Source organism: Episyrphus balteatus, chromosome 2, assembly GCF_945859705.1.
Source record: "Episyrphus balteatus chromosome 2, idEpiBalt1.1, whole genome shotgun sequence".
Taxonomy (NCBI): domain Eukaryota; kingdom Metazoa; phylum Arthropoda; class Insecta; order Diptera; family Syrphidae; genus Episyrphus; species Episyrphus balteatus.
The window spans coordinates 50524183-50542008 of record NC_079135.1 but is presented as its reverse complement, the minus strand read 5'-3'; the positions used below and the strand labels follow the sequence as shown (position 1 = coordinate 50542008).

The following is a 17826-nucleotide window of genomic DNA, read 5'->3' as shown; positions in this document are numbered from 1 at the left end:
TTTAGCATTGTATTAAATAAAAGATAAAAACAAGAAAATTGGTCTCAGAATTGGGGAAGGGTATAGCCCGACTCAGGACAACACGACTTTGTACACCCCGACTCACGACAGCCCGACTCAACCCATAGCCCGACTCATGATAACCAGACTCATCGCAACTCGACTCAGGTCGAGTTCTTACCTGAGTCGAGTTGCGATGAGTCGGGCTATCTTGAGTCGGGCTATGGGTTGAGTCGGGCTGTCGTGAGTCGGGGTGTACAAAGTCGTGTTGTCCTGAGTCGGCCTGTGCTTCTACTTCAGAATTGATGTCACAAAAAAAAATAAAGAAATTGTCACATCTTAACGAGCACACAAATTTTAAAAAACAGGCTGGCCTGATATTTGTAAAATTTCTTTAAACTACGCTTCGCAAAATCATGTTTTTGTCCCTTGTTCTATTTCAACCAGAACGTGTAATGGTAATTATATCATTTAAAATTGAAGCTGAGTAATTTTATGTAAGTTCTGCAAAATTATCCAATTTGTCCTTATTGAAACACGGTATTACCAAGTTGAGATTTTCAATCTCTATAAAGAAAGAATACAAATTTTGACCATGGATTGTAACTTTTCGATTTTCGCCCATACGCAATTTTTTAACATTGTTTTTGTTTTCCTTGTGGAACCGCCGTTTTTGAAAATTTGAATAGGTAGGTATTGGTAAAATTGAAATACGACGGTATCCTTGGCCATAAACCAGCGTTACGGAAAAGGCTTAATTTTCCATATTGTCATAGTTGTTAGCTATTTACAAAAGGTGTCTATGGCATGCTTTTGAATTTCAATCCCAAACATGAAGGTTTAATTGTCATTCAACCGTCTTCGAAAGTTAGCAATTTATACCATTTATTCCAGAGATCTTTTGCGATGCTCAGTTTTGGCGCTTTAACTGTCAATTTATTTCTCTATAAAATTTTTATTAATTTTTGCGCCCCTATTCTGCTTTCCGATTCACGTGACAGTCCCAAATATGAAGTCATTGGCTTCGATTGTGTTCTCCTTGCTTGTTCCGCCCAAAAATAGGCAGTAAAAATCGGATAATGAAATTTAGTACCCATTTTTACGCCACCTATTGGTTGTTAGTAAAACTGTATTTTAAATACAGATTAGTGCACACTGTTTTTAGTACCAGAGGCTCTCAAACTTTTGTTTGCTGTCAAGACAAATGTCATTTTTTAAATTTGAACTGTCAAAACAATTTCCATGTGCGAAGTGCTAGATTTTTCTTTCATAGAAAAAAACAATAATTTGTGAGCAATTTAATTTATATAAATAAATAAAATGGGTAAAAAAGATAAAAATAAGAAAAAAGGCAAAGGTGCCGAAAAAACTGCAATGAAAACCGATAAGAAAAATGCAGCAAAACAAAAGAAAATTCTCGAGAAAATGGGTGAAGTAAGTAAACCGACAAATGATTACCTGAAATTAAAATTATTTTATTATATGTATCTCAAAGACTGATATTGCTGAAGTAGTAGCAAACTTGGAAGCTGAACAAGCCCGCCTCAAGACTGTCGTTGAAACTGTATGTCCTCCACCTACACCGCGATCGAGTTTCACAATTGTGTCTCATCCGGAGAAGGAAGAACTAATTATGTTTGGTGGAGAGTTCTTTAATGGACAAAAAATCTGCATTTACAATGACTTGTTCTTCTACAACATTGCCAAGAATGAATGGAAACAAGTGCAATCACCAAATGGACCTACACCAAGAAGTGGTCATCAAATGGTACCTGTTGCTAGTGATGGTGGACAGCTTTGGGTAAGAATCTTTTGAAATAGTCAGTTGTGTTCAGAAATTCACGATATAACTTTAGTTATTTGGAGGAGAACATGCAAGTCCCTCACAATTACAGTTCTACCATTATAAAGATCTCTGGGTGATGCGTTTGAAAACAAAATCATGGGAAAAGATCAATGCACCAAATGGACCAAGTCCTCGCAGTGGTCACCGAATGGTTGCATCTAAGAAGAAGTTGTTTGTTTTTGGTGGTTTTCATGATAACAATCAATCCTACAAGTACCACAATGATGTTCATATATTCTCCCTGGAATCGTATACCTGGTTAAAAATCGATGTTCAGGGGGCAATTGTTCCACCACCACGATCGGCATGTTGCATGGCTGCTTGTCCAGATGGAAAAATACTCATATGGGGCGGATATTCAAAATCACAAGTGAAGAAGGATGTTGACCGAGGAATAACCCATACGGATATGTATCATCTTGTTCCTGACAGTAAGTATAATGTTATTTTCAAATGTAAAGTTGGGTTGCAGTGTTTATAGAGTCGTTTTCATACGATATAGCTAGAATCTTTATCTTCAACCTCAAAGTGAACAAGTTTACGTATTTTTAGAGAGTAATCAGTTCTCTTCATAAAATTCTTTCCCTCTTTATTAACAGCCTGGCCATCCATGAAGGATGAGCAGCCTTGGCATTGTTCAACCGTGGTGTCTAGACCGATTAATATGGAATCCGGATTCGCTTGGTCATTGAAATGAAAATTTCTCCTTTATCGTCTCAAATCTTCCAAGGCCATCTTTTCTGGAGCATTTTTTTCGTCCATACGCTCGATTTTCCAAGCAAGTTTAGTGTACGTGTTTTCTCTTTGTAAGATATATCCACATCTTAGTCAATTATTGTATATTCTCTTCGATACACCCTCGAGATGTACTATTTGTCTATCAATTTTTCAGTGTTAACTTTCCTTTTCGGCTTATTCTGGACATGTTGATTTTGCAAGCCCAAAGATTTATCTTATTCGTGAAATGCTGTAACAGGCTCTCATAGTTAAATTAAGAAACCCATATCCGTGCATTTTTCTAATAACTCCGACGAGCTATCTCTTAGTTGCACTCTGTATTACGAAACTTCTGCATCAGCATTTTACGAGATGCAGTTCGGCATCGAAAGACGTATGCTATTAATATGCGGCATTAAAGTCGATAATGGATCTTGATTTGATATTCGTTGGTCTCTTGCATAGTTAAGATTTTAGCCTATATTTGATCTGCATGGCCGAAAGCCACACTGCCTAGAGCTAACGAATCATACACAAAAAGAAGAGATCAAGTTATGTTCTCTTTTTTTCAGAGTATTTCATTGAGATTGAACTCAAGAAAATGTTGAAAAAATGAGTGAAGAACCTGAACTCATCTTTTTGCATACATTGGATATGATCTTATAATTCGAAACTTGCCAGAGATGTAGTTCCTGCAATTCATAGAAATACCTTTTTGATTCCGATCGTAGGGCATATTTTTTTCAAGATGTTACAATACTCAAGAAAATTTAAAACACCGTGTTACTGGCAGGGACATCCGTTTTGTAGAAATGATTGGGCGCATTCACAAACCTAGGTGCTACGTAGTCGAGTTTCAACTAGCTTTTGGAATGCGAATTTGCACTACAAAGCTAGGTGACAGATGCAATAAAAAAAAATGTGTTTTGAGTGGTTTAAATGGCTTTTTTTCTTTGAAATTCCTCAATTTCGTGATTTATATTCACATACTACACAATTAATTTTATTTTATATGCTTTTTTCACCAATTCCACCAAATTTAAAATTCAAATAGAATTTGTTTCCATCAAACAGCTGACTGAGAAATGTCAGCTAGCTTTGAAGCTGAAAATTTTTCACCTACGTCGGAGGGGAAATTTCAACTAATTTCTTAGCTATTTTCAGCCAATCAGAACGAGTCGCTACGTAGCACCTAGGTTTGTGAATGCGCCCATTGTCTTAACGATGTCTTTCAACAGGTCTTTTACAACGTAAAAATTTGACTAATAGTGAATTTTCAAGTCAGTAAACCATATGGTTAGCTCCATTGTCAATAAGGGCTATCGTGAATTCCCATTTTCCTGGGAATGTTTTCCTTGTTTGAAGGATGGGAACTAAAATGATCGTCAAATGCATTTATTTGTATCAGTATTAAATTTTTCCGGAGTATTAAGCTGTTATTCTATTGATGATTTGTTTGTTCCTTGGAAATAAATTCCGAGGGACGCTTACTCAAAAAGATTGATTAGATCTTATGGATATAAATTAACTAGGAAAATGCGGCTTTTTTTAACAAGGTAGGAAAAATTATGGAAAAATTACCTCATAAAAAAGTCGGATTTCTTAAGAAAAAAATTTTTATCTCGGTTATTTATGAAATATTCCCAACAATGTTATACCATTTTGAAAAGAGAATTGAACACACAAACTTTTAAGGCAACTTGCCGAAACATCGTAGTGCATTTTTTTTACACTACGGCTCATTGAATTAGAGTCATGTAAATTTTTTTAGTACTAAGTTGGATAAAAAAGTAATATTTTCTTTAAAACTGATGCAGCTGAGTTAAAATTTTTGAATGCATTTCATAGCAGGGTTATTCAAGGTTCCGTAACAAAAGAAAAAAATGAGAAAAATTAAGATTTGTAGTCACGGCACATGAAAAACCGTCACAGGGTGACCATTTTTCCGACTTTTTTTCAAATGACCATAACTCACAAAATATATGGCTGCGATTTTTTTTATTATTTTTCTGATAACTGTCACCACCTACCTTATCTACCGTTTTCGTTTCGACGTTAACTTTTGGGACACCCTGTATGGCAGATGAGCTGATGAATCCTTCTTCTGCTCTAAAATCAACAAAAAAATCCTAATAACTTTTTCTAATTATCTACCTTGTTTAGTCTTTCTCTAAAGTCTAAACGCAAATCGCTTTTCTTCCCATCGAAGTGCAATAGTTCAAAAATGGTAGGCACTTTCCACCTGATCCACCGTCCTGGAGGGAAGTTGAAATTGAAGTACGATGCATGGTTCAATGTTCACACACTCCAAGTGCATCCATTTGTATCATCTTAGTTTATTTCACTCTGTCACTGCCTTATGAGCTCTTAAATTGGTAACTGTGACTTCAACCTTCACATTGTGCTAATTTATCTTATCTTACCTATGTGCAAGATTTTGATATCTTTTAGAAACTAGTTATTTTAACTGGTTATTTTGTTATTCGATATCTTATCTTTTGCACTTTCCTAGATTTTGTCGATACTAAAATCGTCTTATAATGTCTATCTTATGTTGTTCAAAATACCCTTCTTTGCATTTCCTTCATTACATATTTGAAAAAAAAACTTAAAATAAAAAACTAACTTTTATTTTTTGCTTTTAGAAACATCACCAAACGAAAAATTCAAGTGGGCGACTGTCAAGTCTGGTGGAATAAATCCTTTACCTCGAAGCAGTGTCGGATGTGCTGTAGCTGCAACCAACAAAGCATACTGTTTTGGTGGGGTTATGGATACCGAAGAAGATGAGGAAGATCTACGTGGTCAATTCGGTTGTGATCTTTACAGTCTTGATCTTGCTTCACCTGCGTGGCGACTTCTTGAAATCGGAAAAGCCTCAAAGTCAAAGACAAATGATGAAGACATGAAGGAAGACGATTCAAGTGCTCCAGCACAAACTACCACAGACGGTGTTTTTACCATCACAGTTGGTGGTTCATCTTCAGCTGCCCCAAAAATGCCTAGTTTATTTAAAACTCCGTCCAAAACTGGCCCTTCACCGAGAATGAACCCAGGACTTTGTGTTTGTAAAGGAACACTCTACATGTTTGGTGGAATATTCGAAGAAGATAACAAGCAATACACATACAATGATTTCTATTCTCTGGACCTGCACAAACTAGGCGCATGGAAAACAATCATTCCTAATAACTCGAATCCTCATGATTGGATTGATTCCGATAGTGATGGAAGTTCTTCATCAGAGAATAGTGACGACGACGAAAGCTCCGAATCTGATTCTGATATGGACACAGATTAAATGAAAACAACATAGTTTTTAAAAGTATAGTTTTATTTTTATAAACTTAATAAAAATTAAAGCGATTTTCTATTAGAATGTTTGTGTTTCTCAAATGCTAGCAAATGCAGTTAAATAGTTTTGTTTGACATTAAATCCGTTTTTACAGACCGAGTAGTTCGGTTAGAATTCTTCTAGTATCATCGGGAGTTTCAACTTTATGTTCAATTGTCCGTGGATCAACAAAGATCTCGTAATCATTGCCGCCTGGTTCGGTCTTATCGCCGAAGAAGTGAATCTCTTCGAAATTGTGGAATTTTTCGATGTGTCGAAGGCAATAGGTCTTATCCCACCCATGTGGAAAAACATCAAAACTTATCTGTCCCCCAATGCTATAGGTCAGATCAATGTCACTGAATTCACGCGTCAGAGCGTTTATCATTGCCTTTCGTACGCCATGTTGGTTATCATATTCGGCAAACATATTTCGCTCTTCTCTGGTGCATTGACGGCCGATTGGACAGATATTCATCATGCCATTGCGAAATTCGAGGAATGTTCCTCTCTTAATTGGCAATTCCAATTCGGAGAGATATCTCAAAACGTAGTTGATGAACCGTTGCAAAGTTTTCTCACCCAAATGCTCTTGAATGGATTGCTTGCCAACTTCTTTGCCAGCTTCGATCTGAACCAGACCATTTTCTGGGAATATAAAGTCGAATTTCTCTAAAATCTTCTTACCATTCAATTGTTCGAACATCTTTTCCAAATCAGAACCACCAACAATGCCAATTGTTGCTCGGGGTTGTACTTTGGAGTAAAAGAATTCTTCGAATTCGGGTGTAATGACGGTACGTGGAAATGTAAGAGTACCATCGACATCAAATAAAAGTAGAATTTCATTGCGTTCTAACTTGGACATGATGAAAAATTAATTAAGATAATTTGTGGATTTTGTTTGAAGAAGATGATACAGAGCTCTTGATTCTGTTTTCCACGTATTTTGTTCTTATCGGTTTGCCGACTAGAAACGAGAGATAACAGAATGGAATGACAGTTTGTTGACAGATATGAAATGTCAAAACTGATAATAAGCGTGTCCATTTAACTGAAAGAAATTTATGATGAATTCCTTTCAATTGAAAAATCGAATTTTCGGCGATCTCGAAGCGAATTTTTTCTGAAAATCATGTTCCATAGAAAAAAAAATCGCCTCAAACGAAGCAGAATTCGAATTTTTTTTAATCCTTCTTTTTTGAGAGATTTACACGGATTTGCACACACACTTATAACATTTGACATTTCTCAAACGTCAAGCTGAAAGTTTTCTTCGTGTTGTTTGTTTATTTGAGAACACCAACTTCAAATAAAGAGAAAATTTTAATTGAATATCGTATTTTTATTGCGGAAAAATATGAAATAAATAAAAAAAAAAACAATGTGCGATCAAAATATATTTTTTCCTGGCATAGTTCTTGTGAAAAAGTCAAATTACTGTGACTTTTCTTCTCGTAATTATCGTCAGAATAATTTTTCTCTGTAAAACCACAGCATACGGCCAAAATAATAACCTTCTACTTCATCTTCACTCAGATCTTAATAATAACTGCAATTTCCCTTTGATTCTGATTAAAATAAATCTATATTACAGAAGAAAATAAACAAAATTATTGATCAAAGGAATCTCTGGTTTTATTTTGCAGAAATTGTTTTGGTTTCAGCTTGACGTTTGTGTAAAAATTGTTGTCAAATGACACACATACAATCGCAAAAAGAATTCGGTCTGTTTTCATGTTCCTTTTTAACACCAAAAATTCGATTTTTTTGAGGCGATTCAAAAAATTGAAAGGAATTCGACATTAATTGTTTAAGCAGTTCTGAAGTTTTCAATAGCCGCGTTCTTTGCATCAGATTCGTATATGTCAACTATTACATGAAGCCTCAAGAGGCGCGCCTCTTTTCAAAACTAATGAGTGCAAAAGAGAAAGAAGATAAAACGAAAAATTATCCGACCGGAGAGTCGTGGGAAAAATTCGGAGACTCTTTTTTGACGTTTCTTTTTCCACTCTTTCTTTTTTCAACATTCCCTTTCATTTCTTTTTGCTTCTTGTAGAAAATACAACAACAACAATACTTAAATCAAAAGAGAAATGTCAAATTTGAGTCTTTGACTCAAGAGGCATCGTGTAATAGTACGTGCCTCACAGAATGATTATCAAAAGAAAATTCGAAAAAAGAGTCAAGCCTCTTGAGGCTTCATGTAATAGCTGACTATTTTTATTGAAAATTGGTAAAGTTAAAATGCGATACCGGTCGTCAAAATTTGAGTTAACCCTCTGTCGGCACACGGGTGCGAATTTGGCAGGACAAAAATTAAAAATTACGATTTTTCAAAAAAGTGGTCACATAAAAGTCTCTTTATAAGGGTAAAAATATTTTTTTTCGGAATTGTGAATACAATAGGGGTATTCACGATCCGTTGTAACAAAAAGGTGTAAAAATGCAAAATTTTTTTTCTACTACTACAACTACAATAGACAAATTTTGCACCAATGTATTTTATTTTTGCAATAGGGTTAGGGTATAGCAAAAGTGTAAAAAAAATTTTAGTCTGTATATTTGTTTGTTTTATTTTAAGAAAATGTTACACTTTTACAACGATACAAGACCATTTGCATCGAATAGTAAATACCCCTAATATTCGAATTCCTCGGAATATTCTACATCAATTTCATACTTGATTCTCTACAAAATATTTTGAAAAAATTTCTAGTGACATGAAAAAGTATAAACCAAATTCGCACCCGTGTGCCTATCACGTCACAAAAAAGAGGTGTGCCTACTACAGAGGGTTAAGGCTGTTCCGACCGTATACAAAAAACTCCGCTGACAACTTTTTTGTATAAGAAACTTCTAAACCGGAACTTTCATCGACGTACGTTCAGTTTGGAATTGTTTTCATACAAAATCGCAGTGCGTTACTGTCGACGTCGTCGCTCGTCATTGTTGAGACAGAGCCTTTAAAAGCTAAAAAAAATCCCAGCCGGAACGTCGAACGTCAACGTTTTCGGCTGTGGAACTTTTTTCAAACAATTACCCGTACCACTATTTCTTAAAGCCTATTACGCAACTGAAGCGAAACGAAAAAATTTTCAGTTGCTAACGAAAAAATATCATCGAAGTCCAAATAAAAAAAATATTCAAAATCAAGAAAAAAAATTAAAAAAATAAAAGGCATTAAAAAATGTCATCCATAACACCTTTGAATCAAGAAAAATGTATGGAAAATTTCGTTTCACTTCAGCTGCTTATTAGGCTTAAAGGGTTGACCAAACCAGAAGTCAACGTTCAGGTCTGGAATTGTTTACATACAATTACCCGCTACCGCATATCTTTACTTGTACCGCATACTTTTCTGTGTGCGAGCTCTTTTGAAGCACACGATTCCTCTACCCTTGGAAACAGGCACATCTAATACCTAAAGCGAATGTCATCAAAAAAAGAATCTGTTAAAAACTTGAAGGAAATCAAACAGTTCTTTCTGTCAAAATCTAGTACTTTTGTAACAAGTTTGATATTTTTGATTTTTGTTGTGTCTTCTTGTGTTAAAATTTCGTTTGAAACTTGGGCGTGTCGACAAAAAATGATATTTTAAAAATTTCCTAATTTTACCTCAATAAAATAAATTATAAAGTGCCTTATTCTTAAATATCAATTATGTCTTATTTGTTAATAATTTGCTCAACTTTATTTGTGCTCCCGTACATCCATGGTTAGTTTATTTAAAAAGTGAAAACAAGTGACTCAAAATCTTCGAATGCTTGTTTAGAGTTGGGCGTAGCTTCCAAATTACAAGACAAAGTGATTTAGAAAACTATTAGCGATAGTTAATGTTTAATAAATGAAATATGTTTTTATTTAATATGGTTATTAACTAAAATTGTTGAATTCAATTATTTAAAAATCACTCAATGGATTTTATTTGCTCAACAGGTGTCATGGCGTCATGATTATTCAAGGGACAAGTGGATCATATTTTTTCCATTCTTTATTTCTTTTTTTGCTATACAATTATTCATCATGTTAATCTTTAAACCAAACTTAATTAAAAACCTTAGCTTTGGACAATATTTTCCATCTATTCCAAAATTATTTTTCATATTCTTACCAGCGATATGGTTCATTCCACTTCAAGTAAAGTTTTGAATGCATGCGTCCATATAAGCTGTGGCAATCTTTTATACTTGCAACTCTTCTAAAGTTGAATATCCTCGCGCTTCTTTCTATTATACAAGCGGGTTGGCACAAACCAGAGTAATCAGATAAAATTGATTTTAAGGCGCCCAATATTCCATAGAAGTTCCTTTCATTGATTAAAGTTCACGGTCTACGTAAAAACCTTACCCAGGCATGACAACAAACTGGCAAGCTTCAAGTAAGCCTTAAATCAAGTGATGCTAGGGTTTAAAAAATTTGAGCTCCTTGCCCTTGACTTGAAATTCAATGTATGTTTTTTTTTTTTTTTTATTTGTAAATATTTGGACTATGGTTGATTTATAAGACCAAATGCAGATGAACTGGGACGTGTATTTAAGTTTTGCAAAATGATTTTATACGTTAAAAAATTACTATGGACAGGACTTGTATGCAATTTAAATCAAGAATTTACCTCTGTGATACTTCCTTGCTACACTATCCTGGGTAGTTGGATTAAATCTTCATTGACTAGAAATGAGTTGTCTTTTAGTTATCCACCTATGTCTGTCTGAAATTCTCTGTGCTTCGGAGACCATTTAACGGTATATTTTTGGAAAAACTTGCTTCCCGGTGTTATATAACTTTCGACAGTTATACTTGGGAACTACGCAGGGATTTCGCAAGGATTAAATTTGACTACTATTTTTCTCTACGTTTTGAATGAGACTCAACTTGTCGTTTCATTCCGATAGTCGCGAGCCCAACTTCCTCAGTGGATAATCGTCGGCACGTTTAAAGAGTCAGCACAATTAAATTATTGTCTTATTGCACTTTGATTGACCCAAAACAATATCCGAATGATGATACCGAATGGACAATCAAAGTGAACATTATAATTGAAGTGTGCTGAGTTCAACGCACGACGATTTCCTCTGGTAGTTATGGAAGAGGGCACAACACCGGTTTAAAAGACTGCAGCTAGTCGTTTAACATTTGTTTAAAAACCATTAGTCTGTTTCTTGAAACGTGAGCCTTTTCGATCCTTTTACGACTAATTGTATGTGAGCATCAGCCGAGCGAAATAACGCCGAATTCCAAAATTCGGCCTTATTTCACTTTACAAAAGCGAAATAACGCCGAATTTCAACATTGGGCCTTATTGCGCTTTGTCAAAGTGAAATAAATGCAAAAGAAACTTTGAATAAGATAATGATAAGAAACAAATAAATCCCACCTGTTTTAATTGGTGGAAGGCAAAGCGGAAAAAAATTTCTTACATGAGAATCTATTTCATTTTTGGAACCCAAACGCGAAGCGGAAACCAATTTTGCCCACTGGAGAATCAATTTTAAGGTGTGAAAATAAAAATTCGTGCGAACTAAATCCCACTTACAGTTATCCAATTGGGCCTTATGTCCCTGTGCCAAGAATATGGCATTTCAATACCAAACTGACTGCAAGTGGTTACATAAAAATTTTTCCCAAGCTATACTTAGCAGGATTTGCCTCATTGCAAAAGTGAAATAATGCCGAATCGGCGTAATTTCACTTTATCATTGGCCGAATTTTTCACGGCACCATCTTCAGCCTTCCTTCAAGACTCCATTCCTATAATTATTACGCCAAGGAGTACTACGGTGTTAAAGCACCATAAAGCGTTTCAATCAACTCGGTCGCTAGCTTTTTAAAGTTGAGGTTATTCTGCACTTGAATTGGACTGGTGCATCGGTGTTGGTATGCTAGACACGTATCCCAGTCTTGCTTCGGCAATCTAAACTGCTGTACTTTCAGATTTATATCAGGTCGATGTTGCAGTCCGCGTAGTTCTTCGTTCTCTACCGAGTTTGGAGCCAGAACTTTTCATCCGCTACTGTCAACACCCATGAATGAATGAAATGATTACACTGGTTAACAAGGGTTCTGTTGCCGGAACCAAAATATACTTTTCTGAAGGTTTTCGGTGTGTTGAACTCGAATCCGAAGTCAAAAAAATTCTCGCAGCTCGCGTTTTTTAAATATTACCGTTAGAAAATGCAAAAAAAACGTTTTTTTGACTACTTCGGACGTTTTTTTTTTCATGTAAGAAAATTTTTTTCTTTTTTTTTAAATTGTAACGGTTTCTATAAGACCTGTTTTTCTTCTTTCAAAATCTGTTTAAATCTTTCCGATATCTTTCGTATAGGCCGAGATATATTAAGATGAAGTAAGTGTGTTTTGCTCAAAAATCATAGAGGATGTAATAACTTTATAACAGGGCCTTGATTCTTTAAGAGTAGAAGCAGCAATATTGACAAGAGTGATTATTGACAGCATTTGACAATGTTGGACCTCTTTGCTTGATGAAAATTTAACTTCCCCTTAAGGCCAAACATTAATGTTGTAAAAGAAGTTATTAGTGTAAAAATTTTAAAACTTAATGAGGTCAGTTTTCAAAGCTAATCGCTATAGTAAATTGTGGCAGAATTCAACATTTACCGAATGGAAACAATATATTATTCTGACTAAACTTTTGGAAAATTTCTAGTTACTGAACAGAGATTTGCAAATTTATTTATCAATGAAGGAAGCAAAGTCAAAAAAATTTAATTTGCATATTCATGGTTATGGCTTCTGGGGGACGAATGTACTTTGTTTTCGTTCAATAAACAAAAACAGCCAAACACATTTTCGAATCAATACAAGCAAACCCACCAAAGACAGATGTCTTTTTTCTTAATAATGTATCAATACCATCAGTATCACCCAGAAGTTGAACTTAATTTTTATAAAATTAAATTATCTTGTAGGTTAGGAAGACGGATATTTCATTGGATTGATCCATTATGGCAGGCTTCTTTCCTGGGTTCTTATCCTCATAAAGATTGTTTCAACCTTTGTTAGAATTTAAGAATATTTCACGGTCCGATTGAACGACCAGTGACCGACATGACGGTTACCAATAAGAAGTAAAATATCCTTAACTTGTTTTTAGAAAAGGTTCCAGTCGTTGCGCAGCGAACAATCGATCTCAATCGGTGAAAAATTTTCGAGTTTTATATATTTTTCAAAATATAATAGAATCATTATGCTATTCGAAACTAAATCAAAAAAATGTCAATATAAAAAAACTTTTATTCCTAAGCTCTAACTGAGGTTTATCTGACTATTGAAAAATTAGCCCTAAAAGTTTTTGTATATTGTTAAATATAATTTCTCTTATAAGTTATGATTTAGATCGATATTTATTCTTTTATTTTTAAAGCTCAATATGGATTTATTGAACAAAAACCAAGCAATATGATATGGTGTACGAAAAGCCTACAAGAACTATATAAATGTACAAACCTGACTAAAGCTATTGAACGTGATATAACGTTTTTCGATGATGTATTGCTGAATGTAACATGCTTTCAAGCATACAGCGCTCAAGAGTGCATAGAACATATAGACAGAGAACGTGCACATATAACTTCACTGGATGCTGGTGATGTATTCATGGGTGGACGATATCATTCATTGATCCCAATTATGCAAGAAAAATTTGAAGGCGGTTTTACCAACTACTATTCTGTTGCTGTAATGAAAAAGAATGATGTACCAGAACTGACGAGTATTCGTGACCTCCGTAACAAAAAAGCTTGTTTCCCATGGGTTGGCAGCTTGGCTGGTTGGATAATTCCAATTTATACGGTTAGTTAAAGAAATCTTATATTGAGTTGGTATTTAAAAGTTTTCCGTTTTTTCAGCTACAACATGAAGGTGGAATGGAAGTTATTGACTGCAATAATCAAGTTAAAACGGCTGCAAATTACTTCAACGATTCTTGTGCGGTTTATTCATTGATAGATAAGTACAATCCGATTGGAGACAATTCTGACAAGTATGTTGTTAATTCTTTTTTTATTTGAATAAAAAAACAATAAAATTGAAAACATCTTTGTAGATTATGCAACTTGTGTACGGGTAAAGTACAAGAAGGCAGATGTACATCGAATGATCCTTACTTTGGCTATCCTGGTGCATTCAAGTGTCTTCTTGAAACTGGACAAGTTGCTTTTCTTCGGCACACAACAGTTAAGGAAATGATAGAAAGCCCCGAATTCAGTAATATTTTTTTATTTGCTTAAAATTGTATTTTATTTTGATTTATAATTGTTGTTTTATTTTTGTATAGATACTATTTCTGCAGACCGTTTTGAATTGTTGTGCAAAGACGGTCGTAGAGTTCCTATAACTGAATTCATGCAATGTAATTGGGGTCTAGTTCCATCCGATGCGATCATTGCATCCTCTGCTCGATCCTTTGACGAGCGCAAAAAATATCAACGATTTTTGGAACGTGTAGCCGAGGTTTATGGAGAAACTCCTATGTTAAACGATACAAATACAAACGATAAATTTAATCGAAAATATAACAATGATCAACAAAGTGGTGGCAATAGAAATAATTACGACCAGGATAGATACAATAGTAGAACCTACAATGATAATGGATATTCTCAAAATACTTACAATCAATATGATAGCAGTCGACGAAAAAGACAAATTGATTCAAGTTTTCGAACATCAACCGATCGTAACAATGTTGGAAACGGAAATGAATCGACTTTAATAGAGACTTTTAAAATTTTCGAATCGAAGAAGCACGGAAAGCCAAATCTTTTATTCCAGGTTTGACATTTATATTTGATAATTATTGGATTTTGTTATTAACAAAAAATTTCGTTTTATTATAGGATGTTTGTAGATCACTTGTTCGGGTGAAAGAAGAAGAACAGTCATTTAGTAAATATTTATCAAGTGTAATGCATTATATTTATGGAATTCGAGAATGTCCAGTCGGCAGAATGACATTGTGTGTTACCTCTGATCCAGAATTGGAAAAGTGTATAAAAATGAGGGTAAGTTTATATTTGCTAATTTTAACCTTTTGACGAATGAAACAGGTATGTAAATATTTTTCGTACTACTTATACTCTTCTTTCACTTCTAATTTGAAATTTTCTTTAGCTCGATAAGTAGAGCAGTGGCCGCCCGCTCTATTATTAGTAACAATATTATGAGCTTTTGTCTAATTCAAATTTTCAATGAATAAGCTCTTTAGAATTTAAAGTAGTCGAACAAATCCTCTTTCAGAATTCTTTTAATTATTTAAAAATGTTAATTTTTTTTGCAGACCGCTCTTAAAGCTCAAATATTAAAACCAGAACTGCTTTGCTATAAGGCCCATTCGCATATAACCTGTATGCAGTCAATTCAAACAGGTCGTGCTGATGTTGCTGTTCTTGATGCTGGTGATGTTTACACAGCTGGATTGAATTACGGACTGATTCCTTTTATGTCCGAAGTGTATAACCTTGGAGAACCAGAATATTATGTGGTTGCTGTTGGCAAAGAAGAGGATCCTGACACGGAACTAACATACCTAAAAGGAAAAAACACTTGCCATACCGGAATCAATATGGCTGCCGGGTGGACTTATCCGATGGCATATTTCATTTCAAACGGCTGGATTAGACCATATGGTTGTGACAGCATTCGAGCAGCTGCAGAATATTTTACAAAATCATGTTTACCTGGTGCAATAAGCAGTGAATACAACACTGGGGTTCCATATGACAGTATGTGCGACTTGTGCCATGGCACTAGCTATCGTTATTGTCGCAGAGATGCTTCCGAGGACTACTATGGACACACTGGTGCGTTTAGGTGTTTGGTTGAGGGTGGTGGTCATGTGGCGTTTATGAAACATACAACAGTAATGGAGAGCACAGGTGGCAAACGCAAGGAGTGGTGGGCTCGAAACACCCTCAATGATGATTTTGAACTGCTTTGCACTGATGGTATATTTTCTTTTTGTCTCATAGATTTCAAATGCATTTCATTCAATTTATTTTTCAGGAACTCGTGCTGAATTAAACGAATATCAACGATGTAATTTAGGAAAAGTGAAGGCAAACGCCGTTGTGGCTAGAGGAGGCAATGGGTTAAATGTAACTGAACTCAATGCATTTATTAATCTCCTGACATACGCCCAGCAACTGTATGGCCGTAAAGATGTGGACGCATTCAGTTTTAGTATGTTCTCGTCTGCAGCTCCATATTACGATTTGATTTTCCAAGATGCAACACGTCAATTGCAAATTATCAAACCAGAAAAACGAAGTTATGATGTTTACTTAGGTGGCAATTATATGAGAGCGCGTAGAATAACTGATTGCTATGCAGGAGCTAGCCAAGTATCTATGTCTATTTATTTAATATTGCTGATAATAAGTCTAAGTGCCTTTCTTAATATCAATTGAACTTGAAAAGTCAATTGAATTATTGTGTAATTAGTACAAGAGTAAAATTAAATGTGTCTCGAATATTTTTTTAAATTATATCAACCGTCCAAAAACATTCCATTTTTTGTTGGAATGTCGACTTGCACATATAGAATCTAGTTATGCATTCTGACTAGGTAATTAAATTAAGATTAAGATACAAGTTTTGTTTTGAATTATTTTGTAATTATCCGTCCATTTTACATTTTACGCCAAATGATAAATACATTTTATATTTTTTAACAAAATATTTTTGTTTTTGTTTTGTGTTTTATTATTGAGAGAGATGGGAAGACGGAGAATTTTGAATCATGTTTTTACACAGCGCAGCGGCTGGTTAATATTTATTTGAGTATTTTTTTCACAGGTAATAATAAAAAAGTGAATTTATACTTTGCGGGATAATAAGCGCCTGGGAACTAAGCCCATATGGCAGTAAGAAATATAATGAATTTTTTTTTGTGATAAGGAATTAAAATACCTACATAGTAATATTTATTATATGATGCAAAAAGACCAACATTTATTAGATTAGATAAAATTTATTTTACTGGCAAGTAAAATGCAGCTTTTATACAACCAAGTGATTTTTTTAAATTAGATGGAATGAAATTAATTTTTTCTTCGTAACGTTTAAACGGCAGTACAACTTAAAAAAAACAGTTTTTCTTGAAATCATTCGAAACAAATAGAAGCAACGCTTTTATTTCCAAAGATAGAAGATAATTAACCTTTAGTATTTTTTTTAAATAAATTATTAGAAAATATCTCCTCCTGCCTAAAGAATGAGGGATGTTTTTTTTTCCTTTCTTGCAAACTCTAGTATTTCATAAATTACAAAAAAAAAAAAAAAATACACTGAGTTACAAAAAAGTGGCACCTTTAAATAACGGCTTTATTAGGTGTTTGGGGAGCCAATATTTATTTCTTAGAGAACAAGGACTTTTCGAAAAAAAAAACAAAATTAAAATCTACATTCTAAAATTTATCAAGATTTTTGACCTTTTCCTTAACATAGGTATCTCTTATTTTTAAACTCTTGCGTTAACTTTATATTTTTGATTGAATTACTTGGTAGTATAATAATACAAACAAGACTGCGTTCAAAAAACTTATTTTATTTTACTTACTAGAAAATATTGCAAAATATTTTTGTTTGCCCGGAATTGTATCTGCTATCGTGAATTTCCCCGGAAGAAAATTTAGGTACATTTTTGTCCGCCAAGAAAATTTAAGTGGGAAAAGAGCTGTCGACTACTTCGAAAAAAGTTCAAAATACAGGAAGGTTTCCGAGCGTAAACAACTTTTCGCCCTGAACTCATAATGAAGGAAAAATGAAATTCGTATTCAGGTGGAATCTTGTTCACGTGAAAGTCACGATAGGTCGATAATATTCTAACATTTTAAATCAACTCCTATATTAATCATGTCGCAATCGATTTTCGTTAGGAAGGTTCTCATCCTTAAATTTTTAATTTCTT

The 17826-nt window shown here is 34.3% G+C and overlaps 3 protein-coding genes across 3 annotated transcripts; 2 read left to right on the top strand and 1 right to left on the bottom strand.

Annotated features, from left to right (window-relative positions):
* Positions 1 to 1217: 1217 nt before the first annotated feature.
* LOC129910688 (kelch domain-containing protein 4) lies at positions 1218 to 5942 on the top strand. The gene is made up of 4 exons (XM_055988158.1): positions 1218 to 1434; positions 1496 to 1801; positions 1857 to 2277; positions 5209 to 5942. Exons 1-4 carry the CDS (start codon positions 1321 to 1323, stop codon positions 5862 to 5864), a joined length of 1497 nt encoding a protein of 498 aa, XP_055844133.1. The 5' UTR covers positions 1218 to 1320; the 3' UTR covers positions 5865 to 5942.
* LOC129910689 (phosphomannomutase) lies at positions 5880 to 6897 on the bottom strand. The gene has a single exon (XM_055988159.1). The coding sequence runs from the start codon at positions 6763 to 6765 to the stop codon at positions 6007 to 6009; it is 759 nt and encodes a 252-aa protein (XP_055844134.1). The 5' UTR covers positions 6766 to 6897; the 3' UTR covers positions 5880 to 6006.
* Positions 6898 to 9425: 2528 nt separating this feature from the next.
* Positions 9426 to 16426, top strand: LOC129910251 (melanotransferrin). The gene is made up of 8 exons (XM_055987551.1): positions 9426 to 9615; positions 13282 to 13709; positions 13766 to 13899; positions 13963 to 14123; positions 14194 to 14690; positions 14756 to 14920; positions 15196 to 15862; positions 15921 to 16426. The coding sequence occupies exons 1-8, from the start codon at positions 9561 to 9563 to the stop codon at positions 16322 to 16324; spliced, it is 2511 nt and encodes an 836-aa protein (XP_055843526.1). The 5' UTR covers positions 9426 to 9560; the 3' UTR covers positions 16325 to 16426.
* Positions 16427 to 17826: the final 1400 nt, after the last annotated feature.